Source organism: Penicillium coprophilum (genome assembly GCF_028826855.1).
Source record: "Penicillium coprophilum strain IBT 35676 chromosome Unknown utg000004l_segment0_segment0, whole genome shotgun sequence".
Lineage (NCBI taxonomy): Eukaryota > Fungi > Ascomycota > Eurotiomycetes > Eurotiales > Aspergillaceae > Penicillium > Penicillium coprophilum.
In genome coordinates, this window is record NW_026622723.1 from 3,408,167 (window position 1) to 3,424,626 (window position 16,460).

At 48.9% G+C, this 16,460-nt stretch overlaps 8 protein-coding genes across 8 annotated transcripts; 4 read left to right on the plus strand and 4 right to left on the minus strand.

Annotated features, from left to right (window-relative positions):
* Nucleotides 1-336: 336 nt before the first annotated feature.
* On the plus strand, nt 337-1,378 carry N7500_005733 (uncharacterized protein; the record flags this gene model as incomplete). Its single annotated transcript, XM_056676877.1, has 2 exons — nt 337-1,032; nt 1,079-1,378. 2 exons carry the CDS (start codon nt 337-339, stop codon nt 1,376-1,378), a joined length of 996 nt encoding a protein of 331 aa, XP_056531877.1.
* A 639-nt stretch (nt 1,379-2,017) lies between these two features.
* N7500_005734 (uncharacterized protein) lies at nt 2,018-2,614 on the plus strand (the record flags this gene model as incomplete). The annotated part of the gene is made up of 1 exon (XM_056676878.1): nt 2,018-2,614. The coding sequence occupies one exon, from the start codon at nt 2,018-2,020 to the stop codon at nt 2,612-2,614; it is 597 nt and encodes a 198-aa protein (XP_056531878.1).
* A 237-nt stretch (nt 2,615-2,851) lies between these two features.
* Nucleotides 2,852-4,273, plus strand: N7500_005735 (M20 family metallopeptidase; the record flags this gene model as incomplete). The annotated part of the gene is made up of 4 exons (XM_056676879.1): nt 2,852-2,944; nt 2,995-3,791; nt 3,845-3,984; nt 4,050-4,273. 4 exons carry the CDS (start codon nt 2,852-2,854, stop codon nt 4,271-4,273), a joined length of 1,254 nt encoding a protein of 417 aa, XP_056531879.1.
* A 619-nt stretch (nt 4,274-4,892) lies between these two features.
* Nucleotides 4,893-6,781, plus strand: N7500_005736 (uncharacterized protein; the record flags this gene model as incomplete). The annotated part of the gene is made up of 8 exons (XM_056676880.1): nt 4,893-5,041; nt 5,091-5,184; nt 5,241-5,308; nt 5,362-5,418; nt 5,476-5,634; nt 5,684-6,053; nt 6,104-6,511; nt 6,581-6,781. 8 exons carry the CDS (start codon nt 4,893-4,895, stop codon nt 6,779-6,781), a joined length of 1,506 nt encoding a protein of 501 aa, XP_056531880.1.
* A 1,011-nt stretch (nt 6,782-7,792) lies between these two features.
* On the minus strand, nt 7,793-8,860 carry N7500_005737 (uncharacterized protein; the record flags this gene model as incomplete). The annotated part of the gene is made up of 1 exon (XM_056676881.1): nt 7,793-8,860. One exon carries the CDS (start codon nt 8,858-8,860, stop codon nt 7,793-7,795), a length of 1,068 nt encoding a protein of 355 aa, XP_056531881.1.
* A 1,066-nt stretch (nt 8,861-9,926) lies between these two features.
* Nucleotides 9,927-11,162, minus strand: N7500_005738 (Monooxygenase FAD-binding; the record flags this gene model as incomplete). The annotated part of the gene is made up of 1 exon (XM_056676882.1): nt 9,927-11,162. One exon carries the CDS (start codon nt 11,160-11,162, stop codon nt 9,927-9,929), a length of 1,236 nt encoding a protein of 411 aa, XP_056531882.1.
* Nucleotides 11,163-11,971: 809 nt separating this feature from the next.
* On the minus strand, nt 11,972-14,395 carry cat2 (bifunctional catalase-peroxidase Cat2; the record flags this gene model as incomplete). The annotated part of the gene is made up of 4 exons (XM_056676883.1): nt 11,972-13,789; nt 13,852-13,889; nt 13,952-14,274; nt 14,340-14,395. The coding sequence occupies 4 exons, from the start codon at nt 14,393-14,395 to the stop codon at nt 11,972-11,974; spliced, it is 2,235 nt and encodes a 744-aa protein (XP_056531883.1).
* Nucleotides 14,396-15,144: 749 nt separating this feature from the next.
* N7500_005740 (SDR family oxidoreductase) lies at nt 15,145-16,033 on the minus strand (the record flags this gene model as incomplete). Its single annotated transcript, XM_056676884.1, has 2 exons — nt 15,145-15,427; nt 15,483-16,033. 2 exons carry the CDS (start codon nt 16,031-16,033, stop codon nt 15,145-15,147), a joined length of 834 nt encoding a protein of 277 aa, XP_056531884.1.
* Between the last annotated feature and the right edge of the window lie 427 nt (nt 16,034-16,460).

The window sequence follows — 16,460 nt, forward strand, 5'->3', positions numbered from 1 at the left end:
TATACTGCATCGAACATTTGGCTTCAATCCCTCTAATCCTTCAGTCTTCGACCTCATCGTCCTCAGAAACTCCAAATCTACCTTCACATCCTTGAGAAAACGAAGTTGCGACCATTCCCTCCATTTCAATCCCTTCCGAAATCCCTCCCACCTGTGTCCGAATAGCCGACAACCTTGCTACTCGGTACCATCATAGAAATATTTCGCGCAAATGATTTGCCTGGACTAGCACAACTAAGATGGCTGTAGAACTGACACAATTCAAGCAAAGTGTACTGCGGTTCTCACAAAGCGGGCCGTGAAATACCTTCCCGACGGCCTTTCCACCAACATCGAATGTATAAACTCGCCAGGCTGGTTGCCTTGGCGAGTATGGCGGGCTTATCGGGCGCTGCAAACATATCGGATTCTCCTGAAGGGCTCCGTGGATATAATGACGATAATGTGGCAGTGCGGACGTTGATGATTGTCTTCACTTCTATCGCATTATACAACGCCCTTGAATTGTTCATATTGTTGTTCTTGACATTTACTCGTTATCGTGGACTCTACTTTTGGACGCTTCTGCTCTCCGTAGTCCTCGGGGTAATCCCTCACGCCATTGGCTATCTGCTGGGGTTCTTTTCTCTAGCGCCATTATGGCTCTCTTTGACCATTAGCACCATTGGGTTCTACGTCATGGTTCCGGGCCAATCGATCGTCCTGTACTCTCGACTTCATTTGGTGGTTCAGAGCAACAAGGTGCTTCGGTTTGTTCTTTGGCTGATTATCATCGACGCGATAATCCTCCTGATACCAACGACCGTTCTTACCTTCTGTACCGCATACGCTCCCAGGCGGCCAGCCATTCACGGATACAGTATCATGGAGCGGTTGCAACTGGCCTGGTTTTGCGCCCAAGAGATACTCATCTCGGGAATTTACATTACCGAGACCGTGAAGCTGCTCAGAATGATGCCAGACAAGGACCAACGGCGATCTCGAATCATGTATGAATTGCTGGCCATCAATTTAGTCATCATATTGCTCGACGTTTGTTTACTCGTTGTGGAATACATTGGATTTTTTCAATCTGCAGACCACGTTGAAGGCCATGGTCTACAGTATCAAGTTGAAGCTCGAATTTAGTGTGCTCGGAAAGCTGGTCAATATCGTGCAGAATCCTCGATCGCAGCCCACCTCGTCCGATTTTGAAGAATACCCTGGCTTCGTGGATCCCACGCAGATTACTACGGATGTCACTCACGCTGCCCCACGGGAGTCGCAACAGGGGGGACGCAGAGGCTGGAATACAATGTCCGTGGAGAGTCTGCCTAGTTCTGAGCACAGAATTCGTCCATCCACCCAGTCGACCGACAACAGTACGCATCCATCCTGAAGCCGGACTTTCCATCATGAACCTTTTATCAATTGGACTCCATGTTCAAATAATCCTCCAGAGGCGCAACCACAGAGGTTTTGTTGTTTACTCGCCTCACCAGGTTTCTGGTGATCACATATGACAAATACTTCCAGGAGTAAATGATGCCACTATGCATCTTGCTTCGTGTGCTCTACACAACAAACTCGCCTACGCAAGTATGGAACAACCCCATTCCGTTCAATGAAATGCAAATCTCCTGGGTTTCTTTCATCTCGGTCGCGCAACGGAACATTTGCGCAGCGCCTCCAGCGCATTAACAATCCAATGCCTGGCGATTTCTGCCTCCCCGCGCGAAATTCGACCAGCCTTGCTGTCGATTTCTGCTGCTGTACAATATATAATGTGGTACAACCAGACCACTACGCAAAAACCCGCCAAATCCACCATAGGACTGCGATGTCCATATGTGTCAAACGTACATTTCAACAATAATTAGTTAATGCAGTCTATCGACGCCCAAGATTTGTTAATTTCAGCCTCATGATGTAACTACTACAATGACAATATTACATCGCCATGACATACTATCGGAGATCAAAATCAAGTGGAAACATTCATATCTAACAAGACAGTCCCGTTCGTAGTCGACGCAGCATGGAAAGCACCGTCACGATCCACCATGGCCCCTACGAGTCCATCCCTCCCACAGCTTCACCAGGTCTTAAATTTCTCCAACGGTTCCTACCAGCACTAGACTCACTCACTCCCGCCGAAAATCGCGTAACTCCTTTCTTCACACCCAGCGCTCCCATCCTCATCGGCAGCGATCCACCAACAGCCGCAAGCCAGGCAGTTCCTCTCATGGAAGTGCGTAGCCGTCATATCTGCAAATTCTACCATCAGGTTCATCTCGCCTGGGATATAGATCTTGGGAGGGACGTAGGCCCTGTCGAAACATCGTACAAGAGGACTGCCCCAGATGAAGAAACCGCCCAAAAAGGACAGCTCTATGCCCCACTAGCAGGGAACATACAAATGAAGCGCACGGTCATGTTTGAAGCGACATCCGAAACAACATTCGTCGCCGACCCTGACCAGTTCGCAGTCCGAGTGCGCGAGTTTAACGTCCTCGATTTGGAAGGTCGTGACGAGTCCGATCTGCAGATTGTTGAAATGAGGATCTTTTTGGATCAAAGACCTATCCAGGCCCATTCGGCAAGTCTCTTTGCCGGGTCAACTTATGGAACTTAGGCACCGGAGTGTAGATTACACAATAAAATGAGACTGATGGACGGGTCTTGCTTCTCCACTGCGGAATTCTCTAAGCTTCCCCCACTTGAGATGTACCTCTGGCGTCTGATTTCCGGCGTTCATCTTCGGCATGGGTTTCCCGAGGCCATTTCTTGGCTTTGCTGCTTTCCCTCTTAAGCTCGCATTACCCAGTGCCAGAATTCCTGAATAATTGAGATTTTCTCGTGATTCGCCAAGATGTTGCCAGTAAAAGGGCAAGCTGAGATCATTCAGAAGGTCTGTGGGGCCATTGACAAGTATGAATCCAAGCTCAGTGAGATCAATCAAAAGGCGTGTATTATTTTTGGCAAGCACACCATGGCTTTATTAACATTCAATAGATCTGGTCCAATCCCGAGCTTGCATTGAAAGAGTACAGCGCTCACGACAATATCTGCAAGCTTTTCGAGTCACTTGATGCTGGATACCAGGTTCAGAGAAAGGCTTATGGCATTGAGACGGCATTCGAGGTGATCTACAGCCATGGTGAAGGTGGGCGTACCATGGCTTTCAACGCAGAATACGATGCCCTTCCAGGCATGGGGCATGCGTGTGGACATAACTTGATCGCTACAAGTTCGATCGCGGCCTTCCTAGCTACTTGTGAGGCGATGGACACTCTGTACTCCGATGAAATTGGTTATTCCATTCGGCTACTAGGGACTCCTGCGGAGGAGGGTGGCGGTGGAAAGCTTCTGCTCATCAACGCGGGAGCATACAAAGACGTGGATGCATGTTTCATGGTCCATCCATTCCCGGTGCTTTCCGGCGCCCCTGATCTTATGAGCTCGAGTTCCTGCACCGGGCAGTATCTCGCAAACGACAAGGTTAAGGTCATGTTCACTGGCAAGCCCGCACATGCATCGGCTGCTCCGTGGGAAGGTATCAATGCTCTAGACGCAGTGGTGGCCGCCTATGTGAACATCTCAATGCTACGACAGCAGATCTTGCCTACGCAAAAAATACATGGAGTTATTTCACAGGGTGGAGATAGGCCGAATGTCATTCCTGCCTCGACGACGGTTGAATACTATATTCGATCGGAGACTGTGAAGACGCTCAAACCGTTGACTGAGAAAGTACTCAAATGCTTTGAAGCTGCTGCGACTGCTACAGGCTGCACGGCGGAATATGAATGGTACGATAAGGCGATTTTATATTCTGATACGCTTCGCTAACCCCATTTGCTAGGGAGGCCGCGTACAAGGATATGAAAATTAATAAGCCTATCTGTGACAGCTACGTCTCCGCTATGAATGCCATGGGCCACAGTACTATCTTCGATGCCGCAGGGCAGGTAGGAGGCCTTAGCGGAGGATCAACTGATATGGGTGAGCGTTGAAGTTCCTTAAAGTCGACGGGTGTGGCCAGAAGCTGACCAGTGTCTCCACTATAGGCAATGTCTCGTATGAAGTACCTGGTTTCCACGGTGGGTTCTATATTTACGCAGATGGTGTCAATCACACGCCCGAATTTACTGCCGGGGCTGGATCCGAAGAGGGATTCAAGCGTAGCTTGCACTGTGCAGCAGGAATGGCCGTGGTGGCATGCAGAGCTTTAGTCGATACAAGTTTCGCCACTGCCATCAAGTCGGACTTCGAGAAAGGCTTAGAGTTCTGAATACTAGGCGGGATTTAGTGTACTTTCATATTTCATGTGAGAACTTCTGAAATTGGACTGCAAGTCTATGACGGCACATTTTCCCTATCGACACCAAGACTATTGGTAATAGTCGCGGAATAGAGCGGCCTTCGTAGCGCATCTCGAATGCCTCATGTTCATTGATCACCACATCGCTTGGGCCCCTCCCCTATATCAGTTGCCGAGCGTTGACAGCTCAATTGCCGTACTTGACATCCGCTGAGGGGGAAGTGGACGTACCCCCCGGATCGGCTCCGTGCTGATTACAAGCCGGGGGTTTCAATTGACTGACCGTGCTGTGGGGTGCCGAGATGGATTACCCGATTGGCAGGCTCGCCTGTTCTCCGGGATCAACATCGCGGGGAAATTCTGATGATAACCTAAAATGAAACCGTACGGTCTAATTGGTGAATATACGACCTTCTTCCCGGTGAAAGATAGGAAAGGGCCCACTACCAAAAGCACCTGGCCTTAGCCCTAGTAGTCTCAAACGAGGTTTGTGGCGAAGTAGTCGAGAGCGATACCGGCTTCGTCGGTCTTTGAATAAGAAGGGAGTATGTGCGCCATTTAGTGAACTTGCATTTGTAACAACTTCGCGATGCAATCTTATGACCCCAATCTAGATGAGAAGGATTTGAAGGGGGAGGTGAGGCACTTGGTCGGGATCTCGATCTGGGCCAAGTACTCGCTGTTCAAGCAACACCTGCAGAGGAACGGAAAGTGTTGTGGAAGCTTGACCTTATGTGAGTATTCGGGCAGATTATCCCTACATGGGTAGGTGACTGATTCAAGGAAGATTGGTTCCGTTGATGGGAGTCGCATATTTCCTCCAATTCCTCGACAAGCTAGCTCTCAGTCAGGCGACCCTGTTTGGTTTACGCGAAGATTTGGTATCCATTCCCATACAGGTGTTGGTCAAAGATTATGTGTTGACAGAAAGCTATAGAACATGCACGGAGCAGAATATTCATGGGCGTCTGCGATCTTCTATTTTGGGTATTTTGCATGGAGTTGGTATATATTCACACTTCCTCTACCTCTCATCACAAATACTAATCCGACAACAGGCCTAGCTCATATATTGTCGTCCGACTTCCTATTGGAAAATACATATCAGTCTCAGTGTATGTTCTCCAATACTGAAGGATCCATAGCGCCGACGATGAGACTGACAACCTCAGCTTCCTTTGGGGCGGTGCCCTGATGTGTCATGCTGCTTGCTCTAATTGGAGTGGACTCATGGCCGCCCGTTTCTTCTTGGGTGTAGGTGAGGCGGCTATTGCGCCTGGCTTTACATTGCTTACGGGCATGTTTTATAAACGCGAGGAGCAGCCCCTACGGTAAGGTTACCAAATCAGGATGGACTGAGGACTCACTAACAAGCTCCAGACAATCTGCCTGGTTTTTCGGAAACTTCCTTGCTGTGCTCATTGGTGGATTGATTGCCTATGGTATCGGGACTATTAATACGTCAGCAATTGCACACTGGAAACTCTTGTTCCTTATTCTCGGTGCCATCACTTCAACTTATGGTCTTGTCTTGTTTGTTATGTTGCCGGACTCGCCTACCAAGGCCATTTTCTTGAAGCCCGATGAGCGTGTCATTGCTGTGCAGCGAACACTGACGAACAAGACTGGGGTCATGGATACCGGCGTGTTCAAATGGTCGCAGGCTGTTCAGGCCCTGAAAGATCCCCAGACGTGGCTCCTGGTTCTGAATGCGTTCTCTTCGAACCTGGCCAACGGTGGTCTCACAAGCGTGTGTATTTACCCTATTTTCCTCAGGAACCTGAAGCTCATACTGTATAGTTTACATCCATTATCACCGCCGGATTCGGATTCACTGATCTCAAGGCCCTTCTTATGCAAATGCCTCAGGGCGGCGCCCAGATCGTATTTTTGTTGATTACCTCCATCACCGTGACCTATATTCCCTCATCTCGCATATTAGGAATGTGTCTCGTCACAATAGTTTCTATCATCGGATTGATTCTTATCTGGAGGCTTGACCCCGACGATCAAGCTGGGCGGATGGTTGGGTTGACGTTAGCCGTCGTCTACGCGATCAATTTTCCCATGTCGTTGAGTATCATTACTTCCAATGTGGCCGGATTTACGAAAAAGAGTGTTGTTAGTGGATTGCTTTTTGTTGCATACTGCGTGGGAAATATCGTGGGCCCTCAATTTTTCCTTGCCTCGGAGGAACCATCGTACCCAGTAAGTTTCTATTCCTGCTAGGGTTTGCGTTGCAAAACATGAAACTCATGTCATGGCTACTTGTTATAGACCGGCATCAAAGCCTCAATGTCAGGCTTGATCTTGAGCGTTTTCTTCCTTCTGTGCCTATATTCATACTACACGTGGGAGAACCGTCGACGAGACAGGATGTATGGTTTGCCCGAGCAGATGACCGTGGGGGCTGAGCTACAGGATGAAATATCGAACAAGACGGATCGCGAGATTGATAGTTTCCGATATCTTCTCTAGAGAAAATTTAGCCTTGTCAATATAATGTTTTTCGGCTAGCGAGTTTTGGTAAATACCTATATACAAGAGTTTCCAACCTCGCCAATCAACTCAGTAGTGCGATGCAACAACATCAGACGCTCAGGACAGGCACTATGGAGTATACGAAGCGGAGAGGACGCTCGAGACTTGCCAGTACTAACATCCCTTGTCTCGGGCACCTCGGTGACTATTCGGGGAAGCTCGATCTACAAGCCTGGCGAATGGGACAACGTCGGTTGGTTCGGCTGTCACTAGGCGATTCGATAGCTCAAAAATATAGTCACCCGCGTTCCTTTGGGAAATTCAGCCATCCTGTCACTTTATATCACACATTTATTTTTGTTTTTTCATTGTTCACTTTGCGGGCTTACATCTCTCAACCTCGGCGAGCATTCAGCTCATTTCCCCTCTTTCAATCCCCGCTAATGTTTTCGACCTCAACGAGCGTTGTCATGGCTTCGGTGGATACTGACAGTCTCTTTGTTAACCAGTATGAGATGTTTTTCACCTCCATAGGCTGGCCCCAGCACATGTGCCGAGCCTGTAGGTCTCCTTTCATCGTTTTTCTCGTGGTTTTATCCGGGAGAATATGATAAATACATATATAATATCAGAAATGTCATTCCCATTTCTATCCTGGTGCTCCATCGCGAGGCAACCACGTGGCTCTCTACTATGTACTACATATGAACTTCAAGATTGTCCCAAGAAAACAGAGGTAATGTAGAAACCCAATGATCATAGTACTATGCAAGTGCGTAAAAGTTTCAAACCCCAGAAAAATCAAAATTAGAACAGATAGCAGTAGTAAAAACCAAAGCAACAATAACGACAATAACAGACATGTCTATAACGACAAGGGTATAATGTTAAAAAGTTGGCCGCCCAGTGATAATTGATGACCCGACTATCCTGAGTCGAAGTTCATCGGGTAGTATATGAAATAATTCGTATGACACAGTGTCCCTCAAATTTACCAAAAGTTTGGTCTTACTTCGAGCGCTCGAGCAATGTAATTTCAACCGTAGACTGCGTATCCGACGAGTGGATCCGAGGCCGAGCATCTACCCTTGACTCAGCAGAATTTACAGTCGACGTTGTCTGGCGTAATGCCTCATGGAAATCGTATGTGCCGCTGCGCGCTGAGAATGCCGGGCTTGCGGTCCCCGACAGACCGGAGACGACTTGCATCTCGGTATCCTGTGACCGGGGACTACGTGCGAACATGTCGAAGATATTGATTTCGGATGAACCACGAGGGCTGCCATGGGTCCCTTGGCATAAAGCGCATGGGTAAGTGCGTGTTAGCTCGTGGAGCTGCATGAGGGCGTGGAATTCGAGTTTCAGCTTGATGCTGTAGGCGACTGTTCTGAAGCTGATGACGATGTAGTGCACTCTGTACTCGGCGATGAGGATGAATATGTTGAGCAGGATGCCAAAGAGATTAGCGATGACGATTCGGTAGATAATCCTTCGACCTTGGGAGCCTTTGGCTTCGAAGACGGGCCTCAGAGCCCGGAGTGCTTCGCGGACGTAAATGGCACATATTATTGTATCTTGGATGGCAAACCCTGTTGCTTGTAGGCGGTCGTAGATTGCCGCTGGACGGGCAGATGGTACATTGCGAATAGTAAGACAAAAGAGAATCGCCATGGGAATGTGGAGGATGATGAAATTGGCTATAATCATCCATAGTACCCATCGTACATGGCGGATGTCGGCCACAACAAGGTGCAGTCTTGAATACAGCACTACCGCTTGTCCAGTCACCATGCAAATCCAGCCGATGACGAACATGGCCGACATAGAGATGGGAGATGCCGTATGCACAAAGACCAGTTGAGATGGTATGCCGTGTAACAATATTCCCCAGGCCGAAATTTGCATGCTCCAGAAGTATAGCCCACGATACTTTCTGAATCTCTCGAATATGCCAATCACCACCTCCAATGAGTTCCACGCTCCGATTGAGAACATAGCAATGGTCTGGACGATCGTGAAGTTGGCATTCAAAACAGCGCCCACCTCCGCAGGGAGGCTGATCATTGCAGTATCCATGGGGTGTGAATGGGTTGAGCCATGCGGATAAATCAACCGGTGGGAAAGGAGACGAGTATATGGGTCACAGCTCGGACACAGGTCCCACCTGGCTGACAGATTCTATCAGAACGAAGACTTTGCTTCAGCCCCTCATCTTAGAGCACGGGGAAGGGCCGGATAAGGTTGACTGTTGCGTTCGAAGTGGACCACACCACCGGCGAGTCATCCGTCGCCGCATTAATGAGAGAAAATGTGGTAATGCGGTCAATGATGCTAGTACACGGGGATCTGGGGCAGATCTTCCGGTTTGTTGGACAAATAATAACCGTAGATTGCTTGCAAATCATCGCGGTGAAATGATCATTGGCAATATGAAGATCCCAGCAGAATCCGAATATCCGTGCCCCTTAATTCTCTTGTTTTGGTAATTTATTGGACACGTTAGGGCAATGGTCGGATGTCAAGAGGCTATCGGCGCTCCAAACAGGGATTATCGGGATCTCAAACAAAGAAACCCAGCCGGGAATTCGTGCACTGATCACATTTCTCCCTGGTGGCGCTCCGCGATGAGAGCCCAGGCCTCGCTAACATCAATCCAAAGATTGGTACGGATTACGGAGAACTTCGTAATGATCTGGAGACATATAGATTCCGTAGTCAGGAGAGAGAAAGAGAATGGAAATACTCCGTAGATTGATGTTGATATAAAGGCTTGGCGTCCGCGTATCCGGAATGTATAAACAACTTCAGGGGCACGGGGCAAGATACTACGGAGTATGCACAATGAATGGACCATGAAGTCATGTCTCTTATACAAGTACAATATGCGGATAAAAACAAATCGACATTCACCGCTCCAATTTTCAACATATCCAAAACGGTGCAGGGTGATACGTAAATCGAGCCTATCCAAAAATTTAAGCGCCAAAAACATTGGTGTATGGAGTACTCCGTACGGAGGTACGGGGTACTCGGTACAATATAGATGAGCATAGATTTTTAGATTGATTCTGTCAAGCCATGTACCCCTTATTGCGCACGTATGATCTTGAAGTTTCATGTGACATTTTATTTCTCCTGATTCTCATGGATATTCATCCCGATCAACATGCAGCTCCGGGTAATCAGGGAGTTTCCAGTCACCACCTCCATCGTCCGAAAACCGCGATATGACCTGCGGTATGCGAAGAAAACAAGCCAGACCTACAATGGATTGAAAGAGAGAAATTGTCCACGGCGACTTGGGGACCATTCGTCGGATCCACCCAATGTTGACCTGTTGAACCTCATCGATAAACGGTCGCATTATCATGGAGTAATTCCGGAACGCTTGGGGCAGGTTTTGATTGCGAGAAAGCTCTCCTGCCAGAACATATGCCCCAACTAGACTGCTAGTTGTCCCCAAACCAGTCAATGGAGAAGGGCAGTGTGCTGCATCACCGAGGAGGACGATTCGGCCAGAGTGCCAGGTATTTGTCTTGATTTGGACTGCATTCTGACAAAACCAGTTCTCTGTAGTGTTCATCCCTTCGATAAATCGACCGGCCTGCCACCCTGCATCGCGAAAGCTTTCGGCCCAGAAATACTTTTGCTGTTCAACCGAACCCTTGGGGATCTTCCGCAGTTCCTCGGAATTAGACATAAGTAGGAAGTAGACCTGGGTTTCCGTCTTATTGTGGCTCCTAGACATGATCATCCGGCCACCCGGGCTGAAGTATACCTTGCACATGTTGCTGTCGGTTTCGATCCGTGGGACAAACCAGTACGCCATGTGTACTCCCAGCTGGTGATATTCATCTGGAGCACCAGAGGGCTGTATGTTCTTTCGAATATGCGACCCTTGCCCGTCTGCTCCAACTAGTATATCAAATGTGTCGGAAGAGCCGTCGGAAAAGTAGGCGACTACCCCTTGGTCATTTTCCGTGAAGCTGTCCACGGTTTTTCCGAAGATATATTCCACCTTGTCTTTTGTTGCTTCATAAAATATGCGTACGAGATCCCCACGCATAATCTCATACTCGGATGTCAGAGACTGTGCGCCTTTGCCAGATTTGTTAGCGAGAATCGTCGCCTTCACAGTTCCCTTGCTGTCAACGATGGTGATGCCTGCTTCATCAACGAGCTTCTCGCGAACGGCATCGACAAGACCCATGCGTTTGACAGCCTCAATTCCTTGACCGCGGAGGTCAATCTGGGCACCTGTAGCTCTCAGCACTGGAAAGCGTTCAACGATAACAACTTGATGACCAAGTCTGGCGAGCCAGTAGGCTAGGGCCGGACCTGCGACACCTCCTCCACAGATGAGAGCTTTCAGGGTCATGTTTGCAAATGAAACGGGAGATGGGTAGGATGATAAACAAATTATCTGTCCAAGCATCAGTAGTCTGAATTTAAATAATAGGTGTAACAGTTGGGTGACCTGAGGCACATACCACTTCCCTAGGGAGACAGCACCTGAGATTGATAGGTCTCTCTCTTCTACTTCTTCTCTCTCTTCCAGTTTCTTCTGCTTTTATCGAATGCTACACAGCGCTTCCGTCTCTTTAATACTGAAATGTCTTACCTTTCGGCCTTCTCTAAAGTATTAAGCCGACCCTATCTCATTCGGACAATTCGGATATTACGGAAATTACGACTTTGAGTGGAACATCCCGGTTTGTCAATGCAGATCACTACCTTTAAATGTGATATCTCAATGTAACGCACCTAATGCCCATATTTGGGCCGTGCGTTTGGCCTAGCGCTCCGCAAAGCCTACAAAGCCCACAGCCCAACCCAAGCCGCAAATGGGCTAGGCTTTGGGCCCTATCTTCGGGCCCACCGGTGGGCTATGGGCCTGGGGTCCGGCCAATTTGTGGGCTTTGCGGAGCGCTAGTTCGGCCTGTCCAATTTGAACACCATTCCGATTCACAAGGAGCATCCACTTGTCATCTCACTCTCTAGGCCGGCGGCTGGAAGTCAAGGAAGCGGGACATTATACGGTAGCGGAACAGGGCACATTTCATAAATGGGATGACTTATGCCACTACATTTACGATCTGAATGATAGATATACATACCGAAACTAAAAAGTCCATTGATGGCTCAGCTAATTGTACTGGAGAAAACAAGATCATAATGACAAATTTTTCACAGGCGAGGACGGCCAGTCGCAGGGAAACAATTAAGATCATAACGATCCAAGTTCATAACCTTGTCCCAGGCAGCAACAAAGTCCTTCTTGAACTTGTCCTGAGCATCGGCGCTGCCGTATAATTCAGAAAGAGCACGAAGCTCAGCGTGGTGGCCGAAAATCAGGTCAACACGAGTAGCAGACCACTTCTTGGCGCCAGTCTTGCGGTCGAAACCTTCAAATTGCTCACTTTCTTCGCTAGTTGGCTTCCAGACAGTGTTCATGTCGAGCAAGTTGACGAAGAAGTCGTTGCTCAGCTGGCCAGGGCGGGAAGTGAAGACACCGTGGTTTGATCCATCCCAATTTGCGTTCAGAGAGCGCAGACCACCAACGAGAACGGCCAGTTCAGGGGCGGAGAGGGTCAGCTGCTGCGCTTTGTCAATGAGAAGCTGCTCAGTGCGCACCCGGCGAGTCGAGTGCCCGTAATTACGGAATCCATCGGCGAAAGGTCGGAGCCAGCCGAACGATTCGACATCGACTTGCTCTTGGACGGCATCGCTGCGGCCAGGAGTGAAGGGAACAGGAATACCCGCGGATCTTTCGAGGGCAGCAGATCCAGCAAGTACGATCAAATCAGCGACTGAGACACGCTTTTCACCATTCTGGACACTGTTGAAGCGGCTCTGGATATTCTCCAACAGACTGAGAACTTCTTGCAACTGCGCTGGGTTGTTGACATCCCAGTCCTTCTGAGGAGCGAGACGAATGTGGGCGCCGTTGGCACCTCCGCGCTTGTCACCGCCTCGGAAGGTAGAAGCCGATGCCCAGGCAGTGGCAATCAACTTAGTGGGTTCGATACCACTTGAGAGGATCTCGTTCTTCAGGGCAATAATGTCACCGTTATCGATCAGAGCGTGTGTAGGAGCAGGAATGGGATCCTCCCAGATCGACACCTCCTTGGGGATCTCAGGGCCTAGCCAGCGAGTGCGAGGGCCCATGTCACGGTGCAGCAGCTTGAACCACGCGCGACGGAATGCATCGGCGAATTCATCAGGGTGCTCAAGGAAACGACGGGCGATCTTCTCGTAAGCGGGGTCAAACCGCAGAGAAAGATCGGTGGTCAACATCTGAGGCTTGTGCTTCTTGCTTGAATCAAAGGCATAGGGAACGATATCGTCCGCATTCTTGGCGACCCATTGGTTAGCACCAGCGGGACTCTTGGTCAGCTCCCAGTCGAACTTGAAAAGATATTCCAAGTAGCTGTTACTCCACTTGGTCGGAGTACTGGTCCATGTCACCTCCAGTCCACTGGTGATAGTATCAGGGCCTTTTCCGGAGCCGTATTTGTTACTCCAGCCCAGACCCTGTGACTCAATGCCAGCAGCTTCGGGCTCCTTTCCGACATTAGTAGCAGGGGCAGCACCGTGTGTTTTGCCGAAAGTGTGACCACCAGCAATCAGGGCGACCGTCTCTTCGTCATTCATAGCCATGCGAGCGAAAGTAATACGGATATCTCTGGCAGCAGCGACTGGATCGGGGTTGCTATTAGGGCCTTCGGGGTTGACATAGATCAAGCCCATGACGACCGCGGCTAGCGGGTCCTCGAGATCGCGAGTCTTGATATCGCTCTGCTTAGCCTTCTCCTCTTCAGTCTCGGGCTCATAACGAGCGTCGTTAGTGAACCAGACGTTCTCACTTCCCCAGTACACCGACTCATCCGCTTCCCAGACGTCGGGACGACCTCCAGCGAATCCGAATGTCTCGAAGCCCATGGATTCCAGGGCAACGTTGCCAGTCAAAAGCAGAAGATCTGCCCACGAGATTTTATTGCCGTACTAAGTAGCGTGATTAGTATCGTTCAACATATAGAGATATGGATTGTATGTATAGTACTCACCTTTTGCTTGATGGGCCAAAGTAGACGACGTGCCTTATCTGGAAGTAAACAATACATGTCAGCATGAAAAAAGAAAATACCACAACTATTAAAAACCTACCAAGGGATACATTGTCCGGCCATGAGTTCAATGGTGCAAAACGCTGCTGGCCCTGCCCACCACCACCGCGTCCATCAAAGACTCTGTATGTTCCAGCGCTATGCCAGGCCATGCGAATAAAAAGACCACCATAGTGACCAAAGTCAGCGGGCCAGAAGTCCTGCGAGTCGGTCATGAGGGCCTGGAGGTCCTTCTTGAGACCCCAGTAATCGAGGGTCTTGAAAGCAGTGGCATAATCAAAGTCCTTGCTTAGAGGATTGGTGGCATCGGTATGTTGGCGGAGAATACCCAGCTTCAGGGCATTTGGCCACCAGTCAGTGTTGCTGGAGCAGATTATTAGTTCCGAATCATAGCGGTGTGAGGGTATGCAATGAGCCAGGAATCATACCGAGTGCCACCACCAGCAACATTGCTCTTCTTGTGTGCAACAGGACATTCACTCATGATGTTAATAAGATGAGAAAGATGAGAAGATTGAAAATGTTGGGACAGACACCGCAAATTTAAACGATCCCTTGCCGAATGACGAGTCGCGTATTAAGCAGCTTGGTTTCTTTGGGGGTAGATTCTCACAATGTTACTTACCGTCGCATTGGGAGTTCTTCTTATTGGCCATTCAGCCAGCGATCTGGGGCGTGCGGGGAAAGTGACCTCATGAGTCGAGCAGAATTGGCGGAATACGCCGAGCACCACAGTTTAGTAACACAATTAATATATGCTGACCAAATGGCCCTTTCTAGACGGAGACCATTACCTAGGTAGTGGCCATGTCTGGCTTCCCAAGAAGCTATATGGATCCCAACGGTTGGTCTGGCCCTCGGATCTGACTAATAATTCCGGGGAAAACTTGAGATGGAACGGATGAGGTATCTTTTGTATGACCCACCCATACAAGAGGTACATAAGACCCCCGGAATCTCCCATCTAAGAGCGTTCTCTTTCTTTTGTCCTCTTTCCGCTCTTCTCTCTAAGATATACCCGGATAATTTTATAGGCAAGTTCATGGCCCTCACATTGCTGATCATCTACAAAATCGGCATAGGGGCAAATGCACACCCGATCCCTAATCAGGTATTCCTGAAATTATCCCCTTCTGGACTCGGCACTTGGGATGATTGAGACCTTGAAAGGAATTCTATTCCCACTCATTGACAAAAAAAAAAGTACCTCATTCTATCTCATCATACCAATGCTTAATCATCAATATCGGTGCTACGCGCCAGGGACTCATTGCGAAGCAGGTCTTCATGCTCAGCCGTCATATGTTGATTCAACCATTCATAGGCATCACTTCCCAAGACCGTCTTTTTGGGAGGATTCTCCGAGGTTGCCAGATGATAGAGTGCCTTTGCCCCCTTTGGAGGATCACCGCGTTGGGATTTCTCGATTTCCTTGATCTGAGCACTAACAGCGGCCAGATCATACACCGAAGATGTAGAATTAGTGTATACCATCGATCGGGCGAAGAAGTCCGTCCTAGGCACATTAACAATCCGAACACGCCGTAAAGGAACTTTTCGGCACAGCCTACCTGAAACCACCTGGTTCAACACAAGTAAACTTGATTCCCCACTTCGGGTCCATTTCCTGCGACACAGCTTCGGTGAATCCCTCGAGCGCAAACTTGGAGGCACTGTACATGCACATGTATGGCATCCCGATGCGACCACCGATACTGGTGATTTGCTGAATGATGCCTCCTGGAGGACTCTGTTCCCTCATAACCTTAATGGCAGCACGAGTGGAAACAACTGCACCGGTGAAATTGACGTCCATTTGTCGTTGGATGTCTTCATCGGTTAGATCTTCAAAGGGCCCGCTCAACCCATAGCCCCCGTTGTTAACGACCACGTCAATGCGACCAAACTTGGCTACACCGGTGAGGTATGCGGTCAAGACGCTGTTGGAATCTAGCAGATCGAGTTGAACGGCGAGGAAGTTGGTGGATGTGGCTTTGTCAAAGATCAAAACTTCAGGCTTGCGGGCAGTTGCAATGACATAGTCGCCGTTATCCAGGATTTCCTTTACCAGAGCTTCCCCGAGCCCGGCTGAGCTTCCGGTAACAAAGAATACTCGAGGCATAATCGTTTCTGTGAAAAGGATGCTAGGATAGTTGAGAAATAAACTGGGCGATGAGGAGGCCAGTCTGTTAGAATATGTAGTATTTATCTCACAATTCGGCTGCAACATTGAAGTTCGATTAAGAACGTCTTACACCGGAGATATCGGAGAACACCCGAGGGCTCCTTTAGGCAATAAATTGAAACGCTTAAAATGGGTAAGCGTGTTCTTAATGGGACAATCCTCTTTGGGGACCTTTCCTGTTCTCCATCACTTGCTGATTTCAATCCAGATCGTTATCTGACATCTTACTCTAGATGTAACCGGAGTAATAGCTTGTGGTAATGGAGGTAGCTACAACTATCTTACTTTCTCCTCAATTATTTAGAACACAAGCAATCAGAGCGGAAGGAGTTTCACGCCAAAGGACTCTGTGCATATGCCGGTG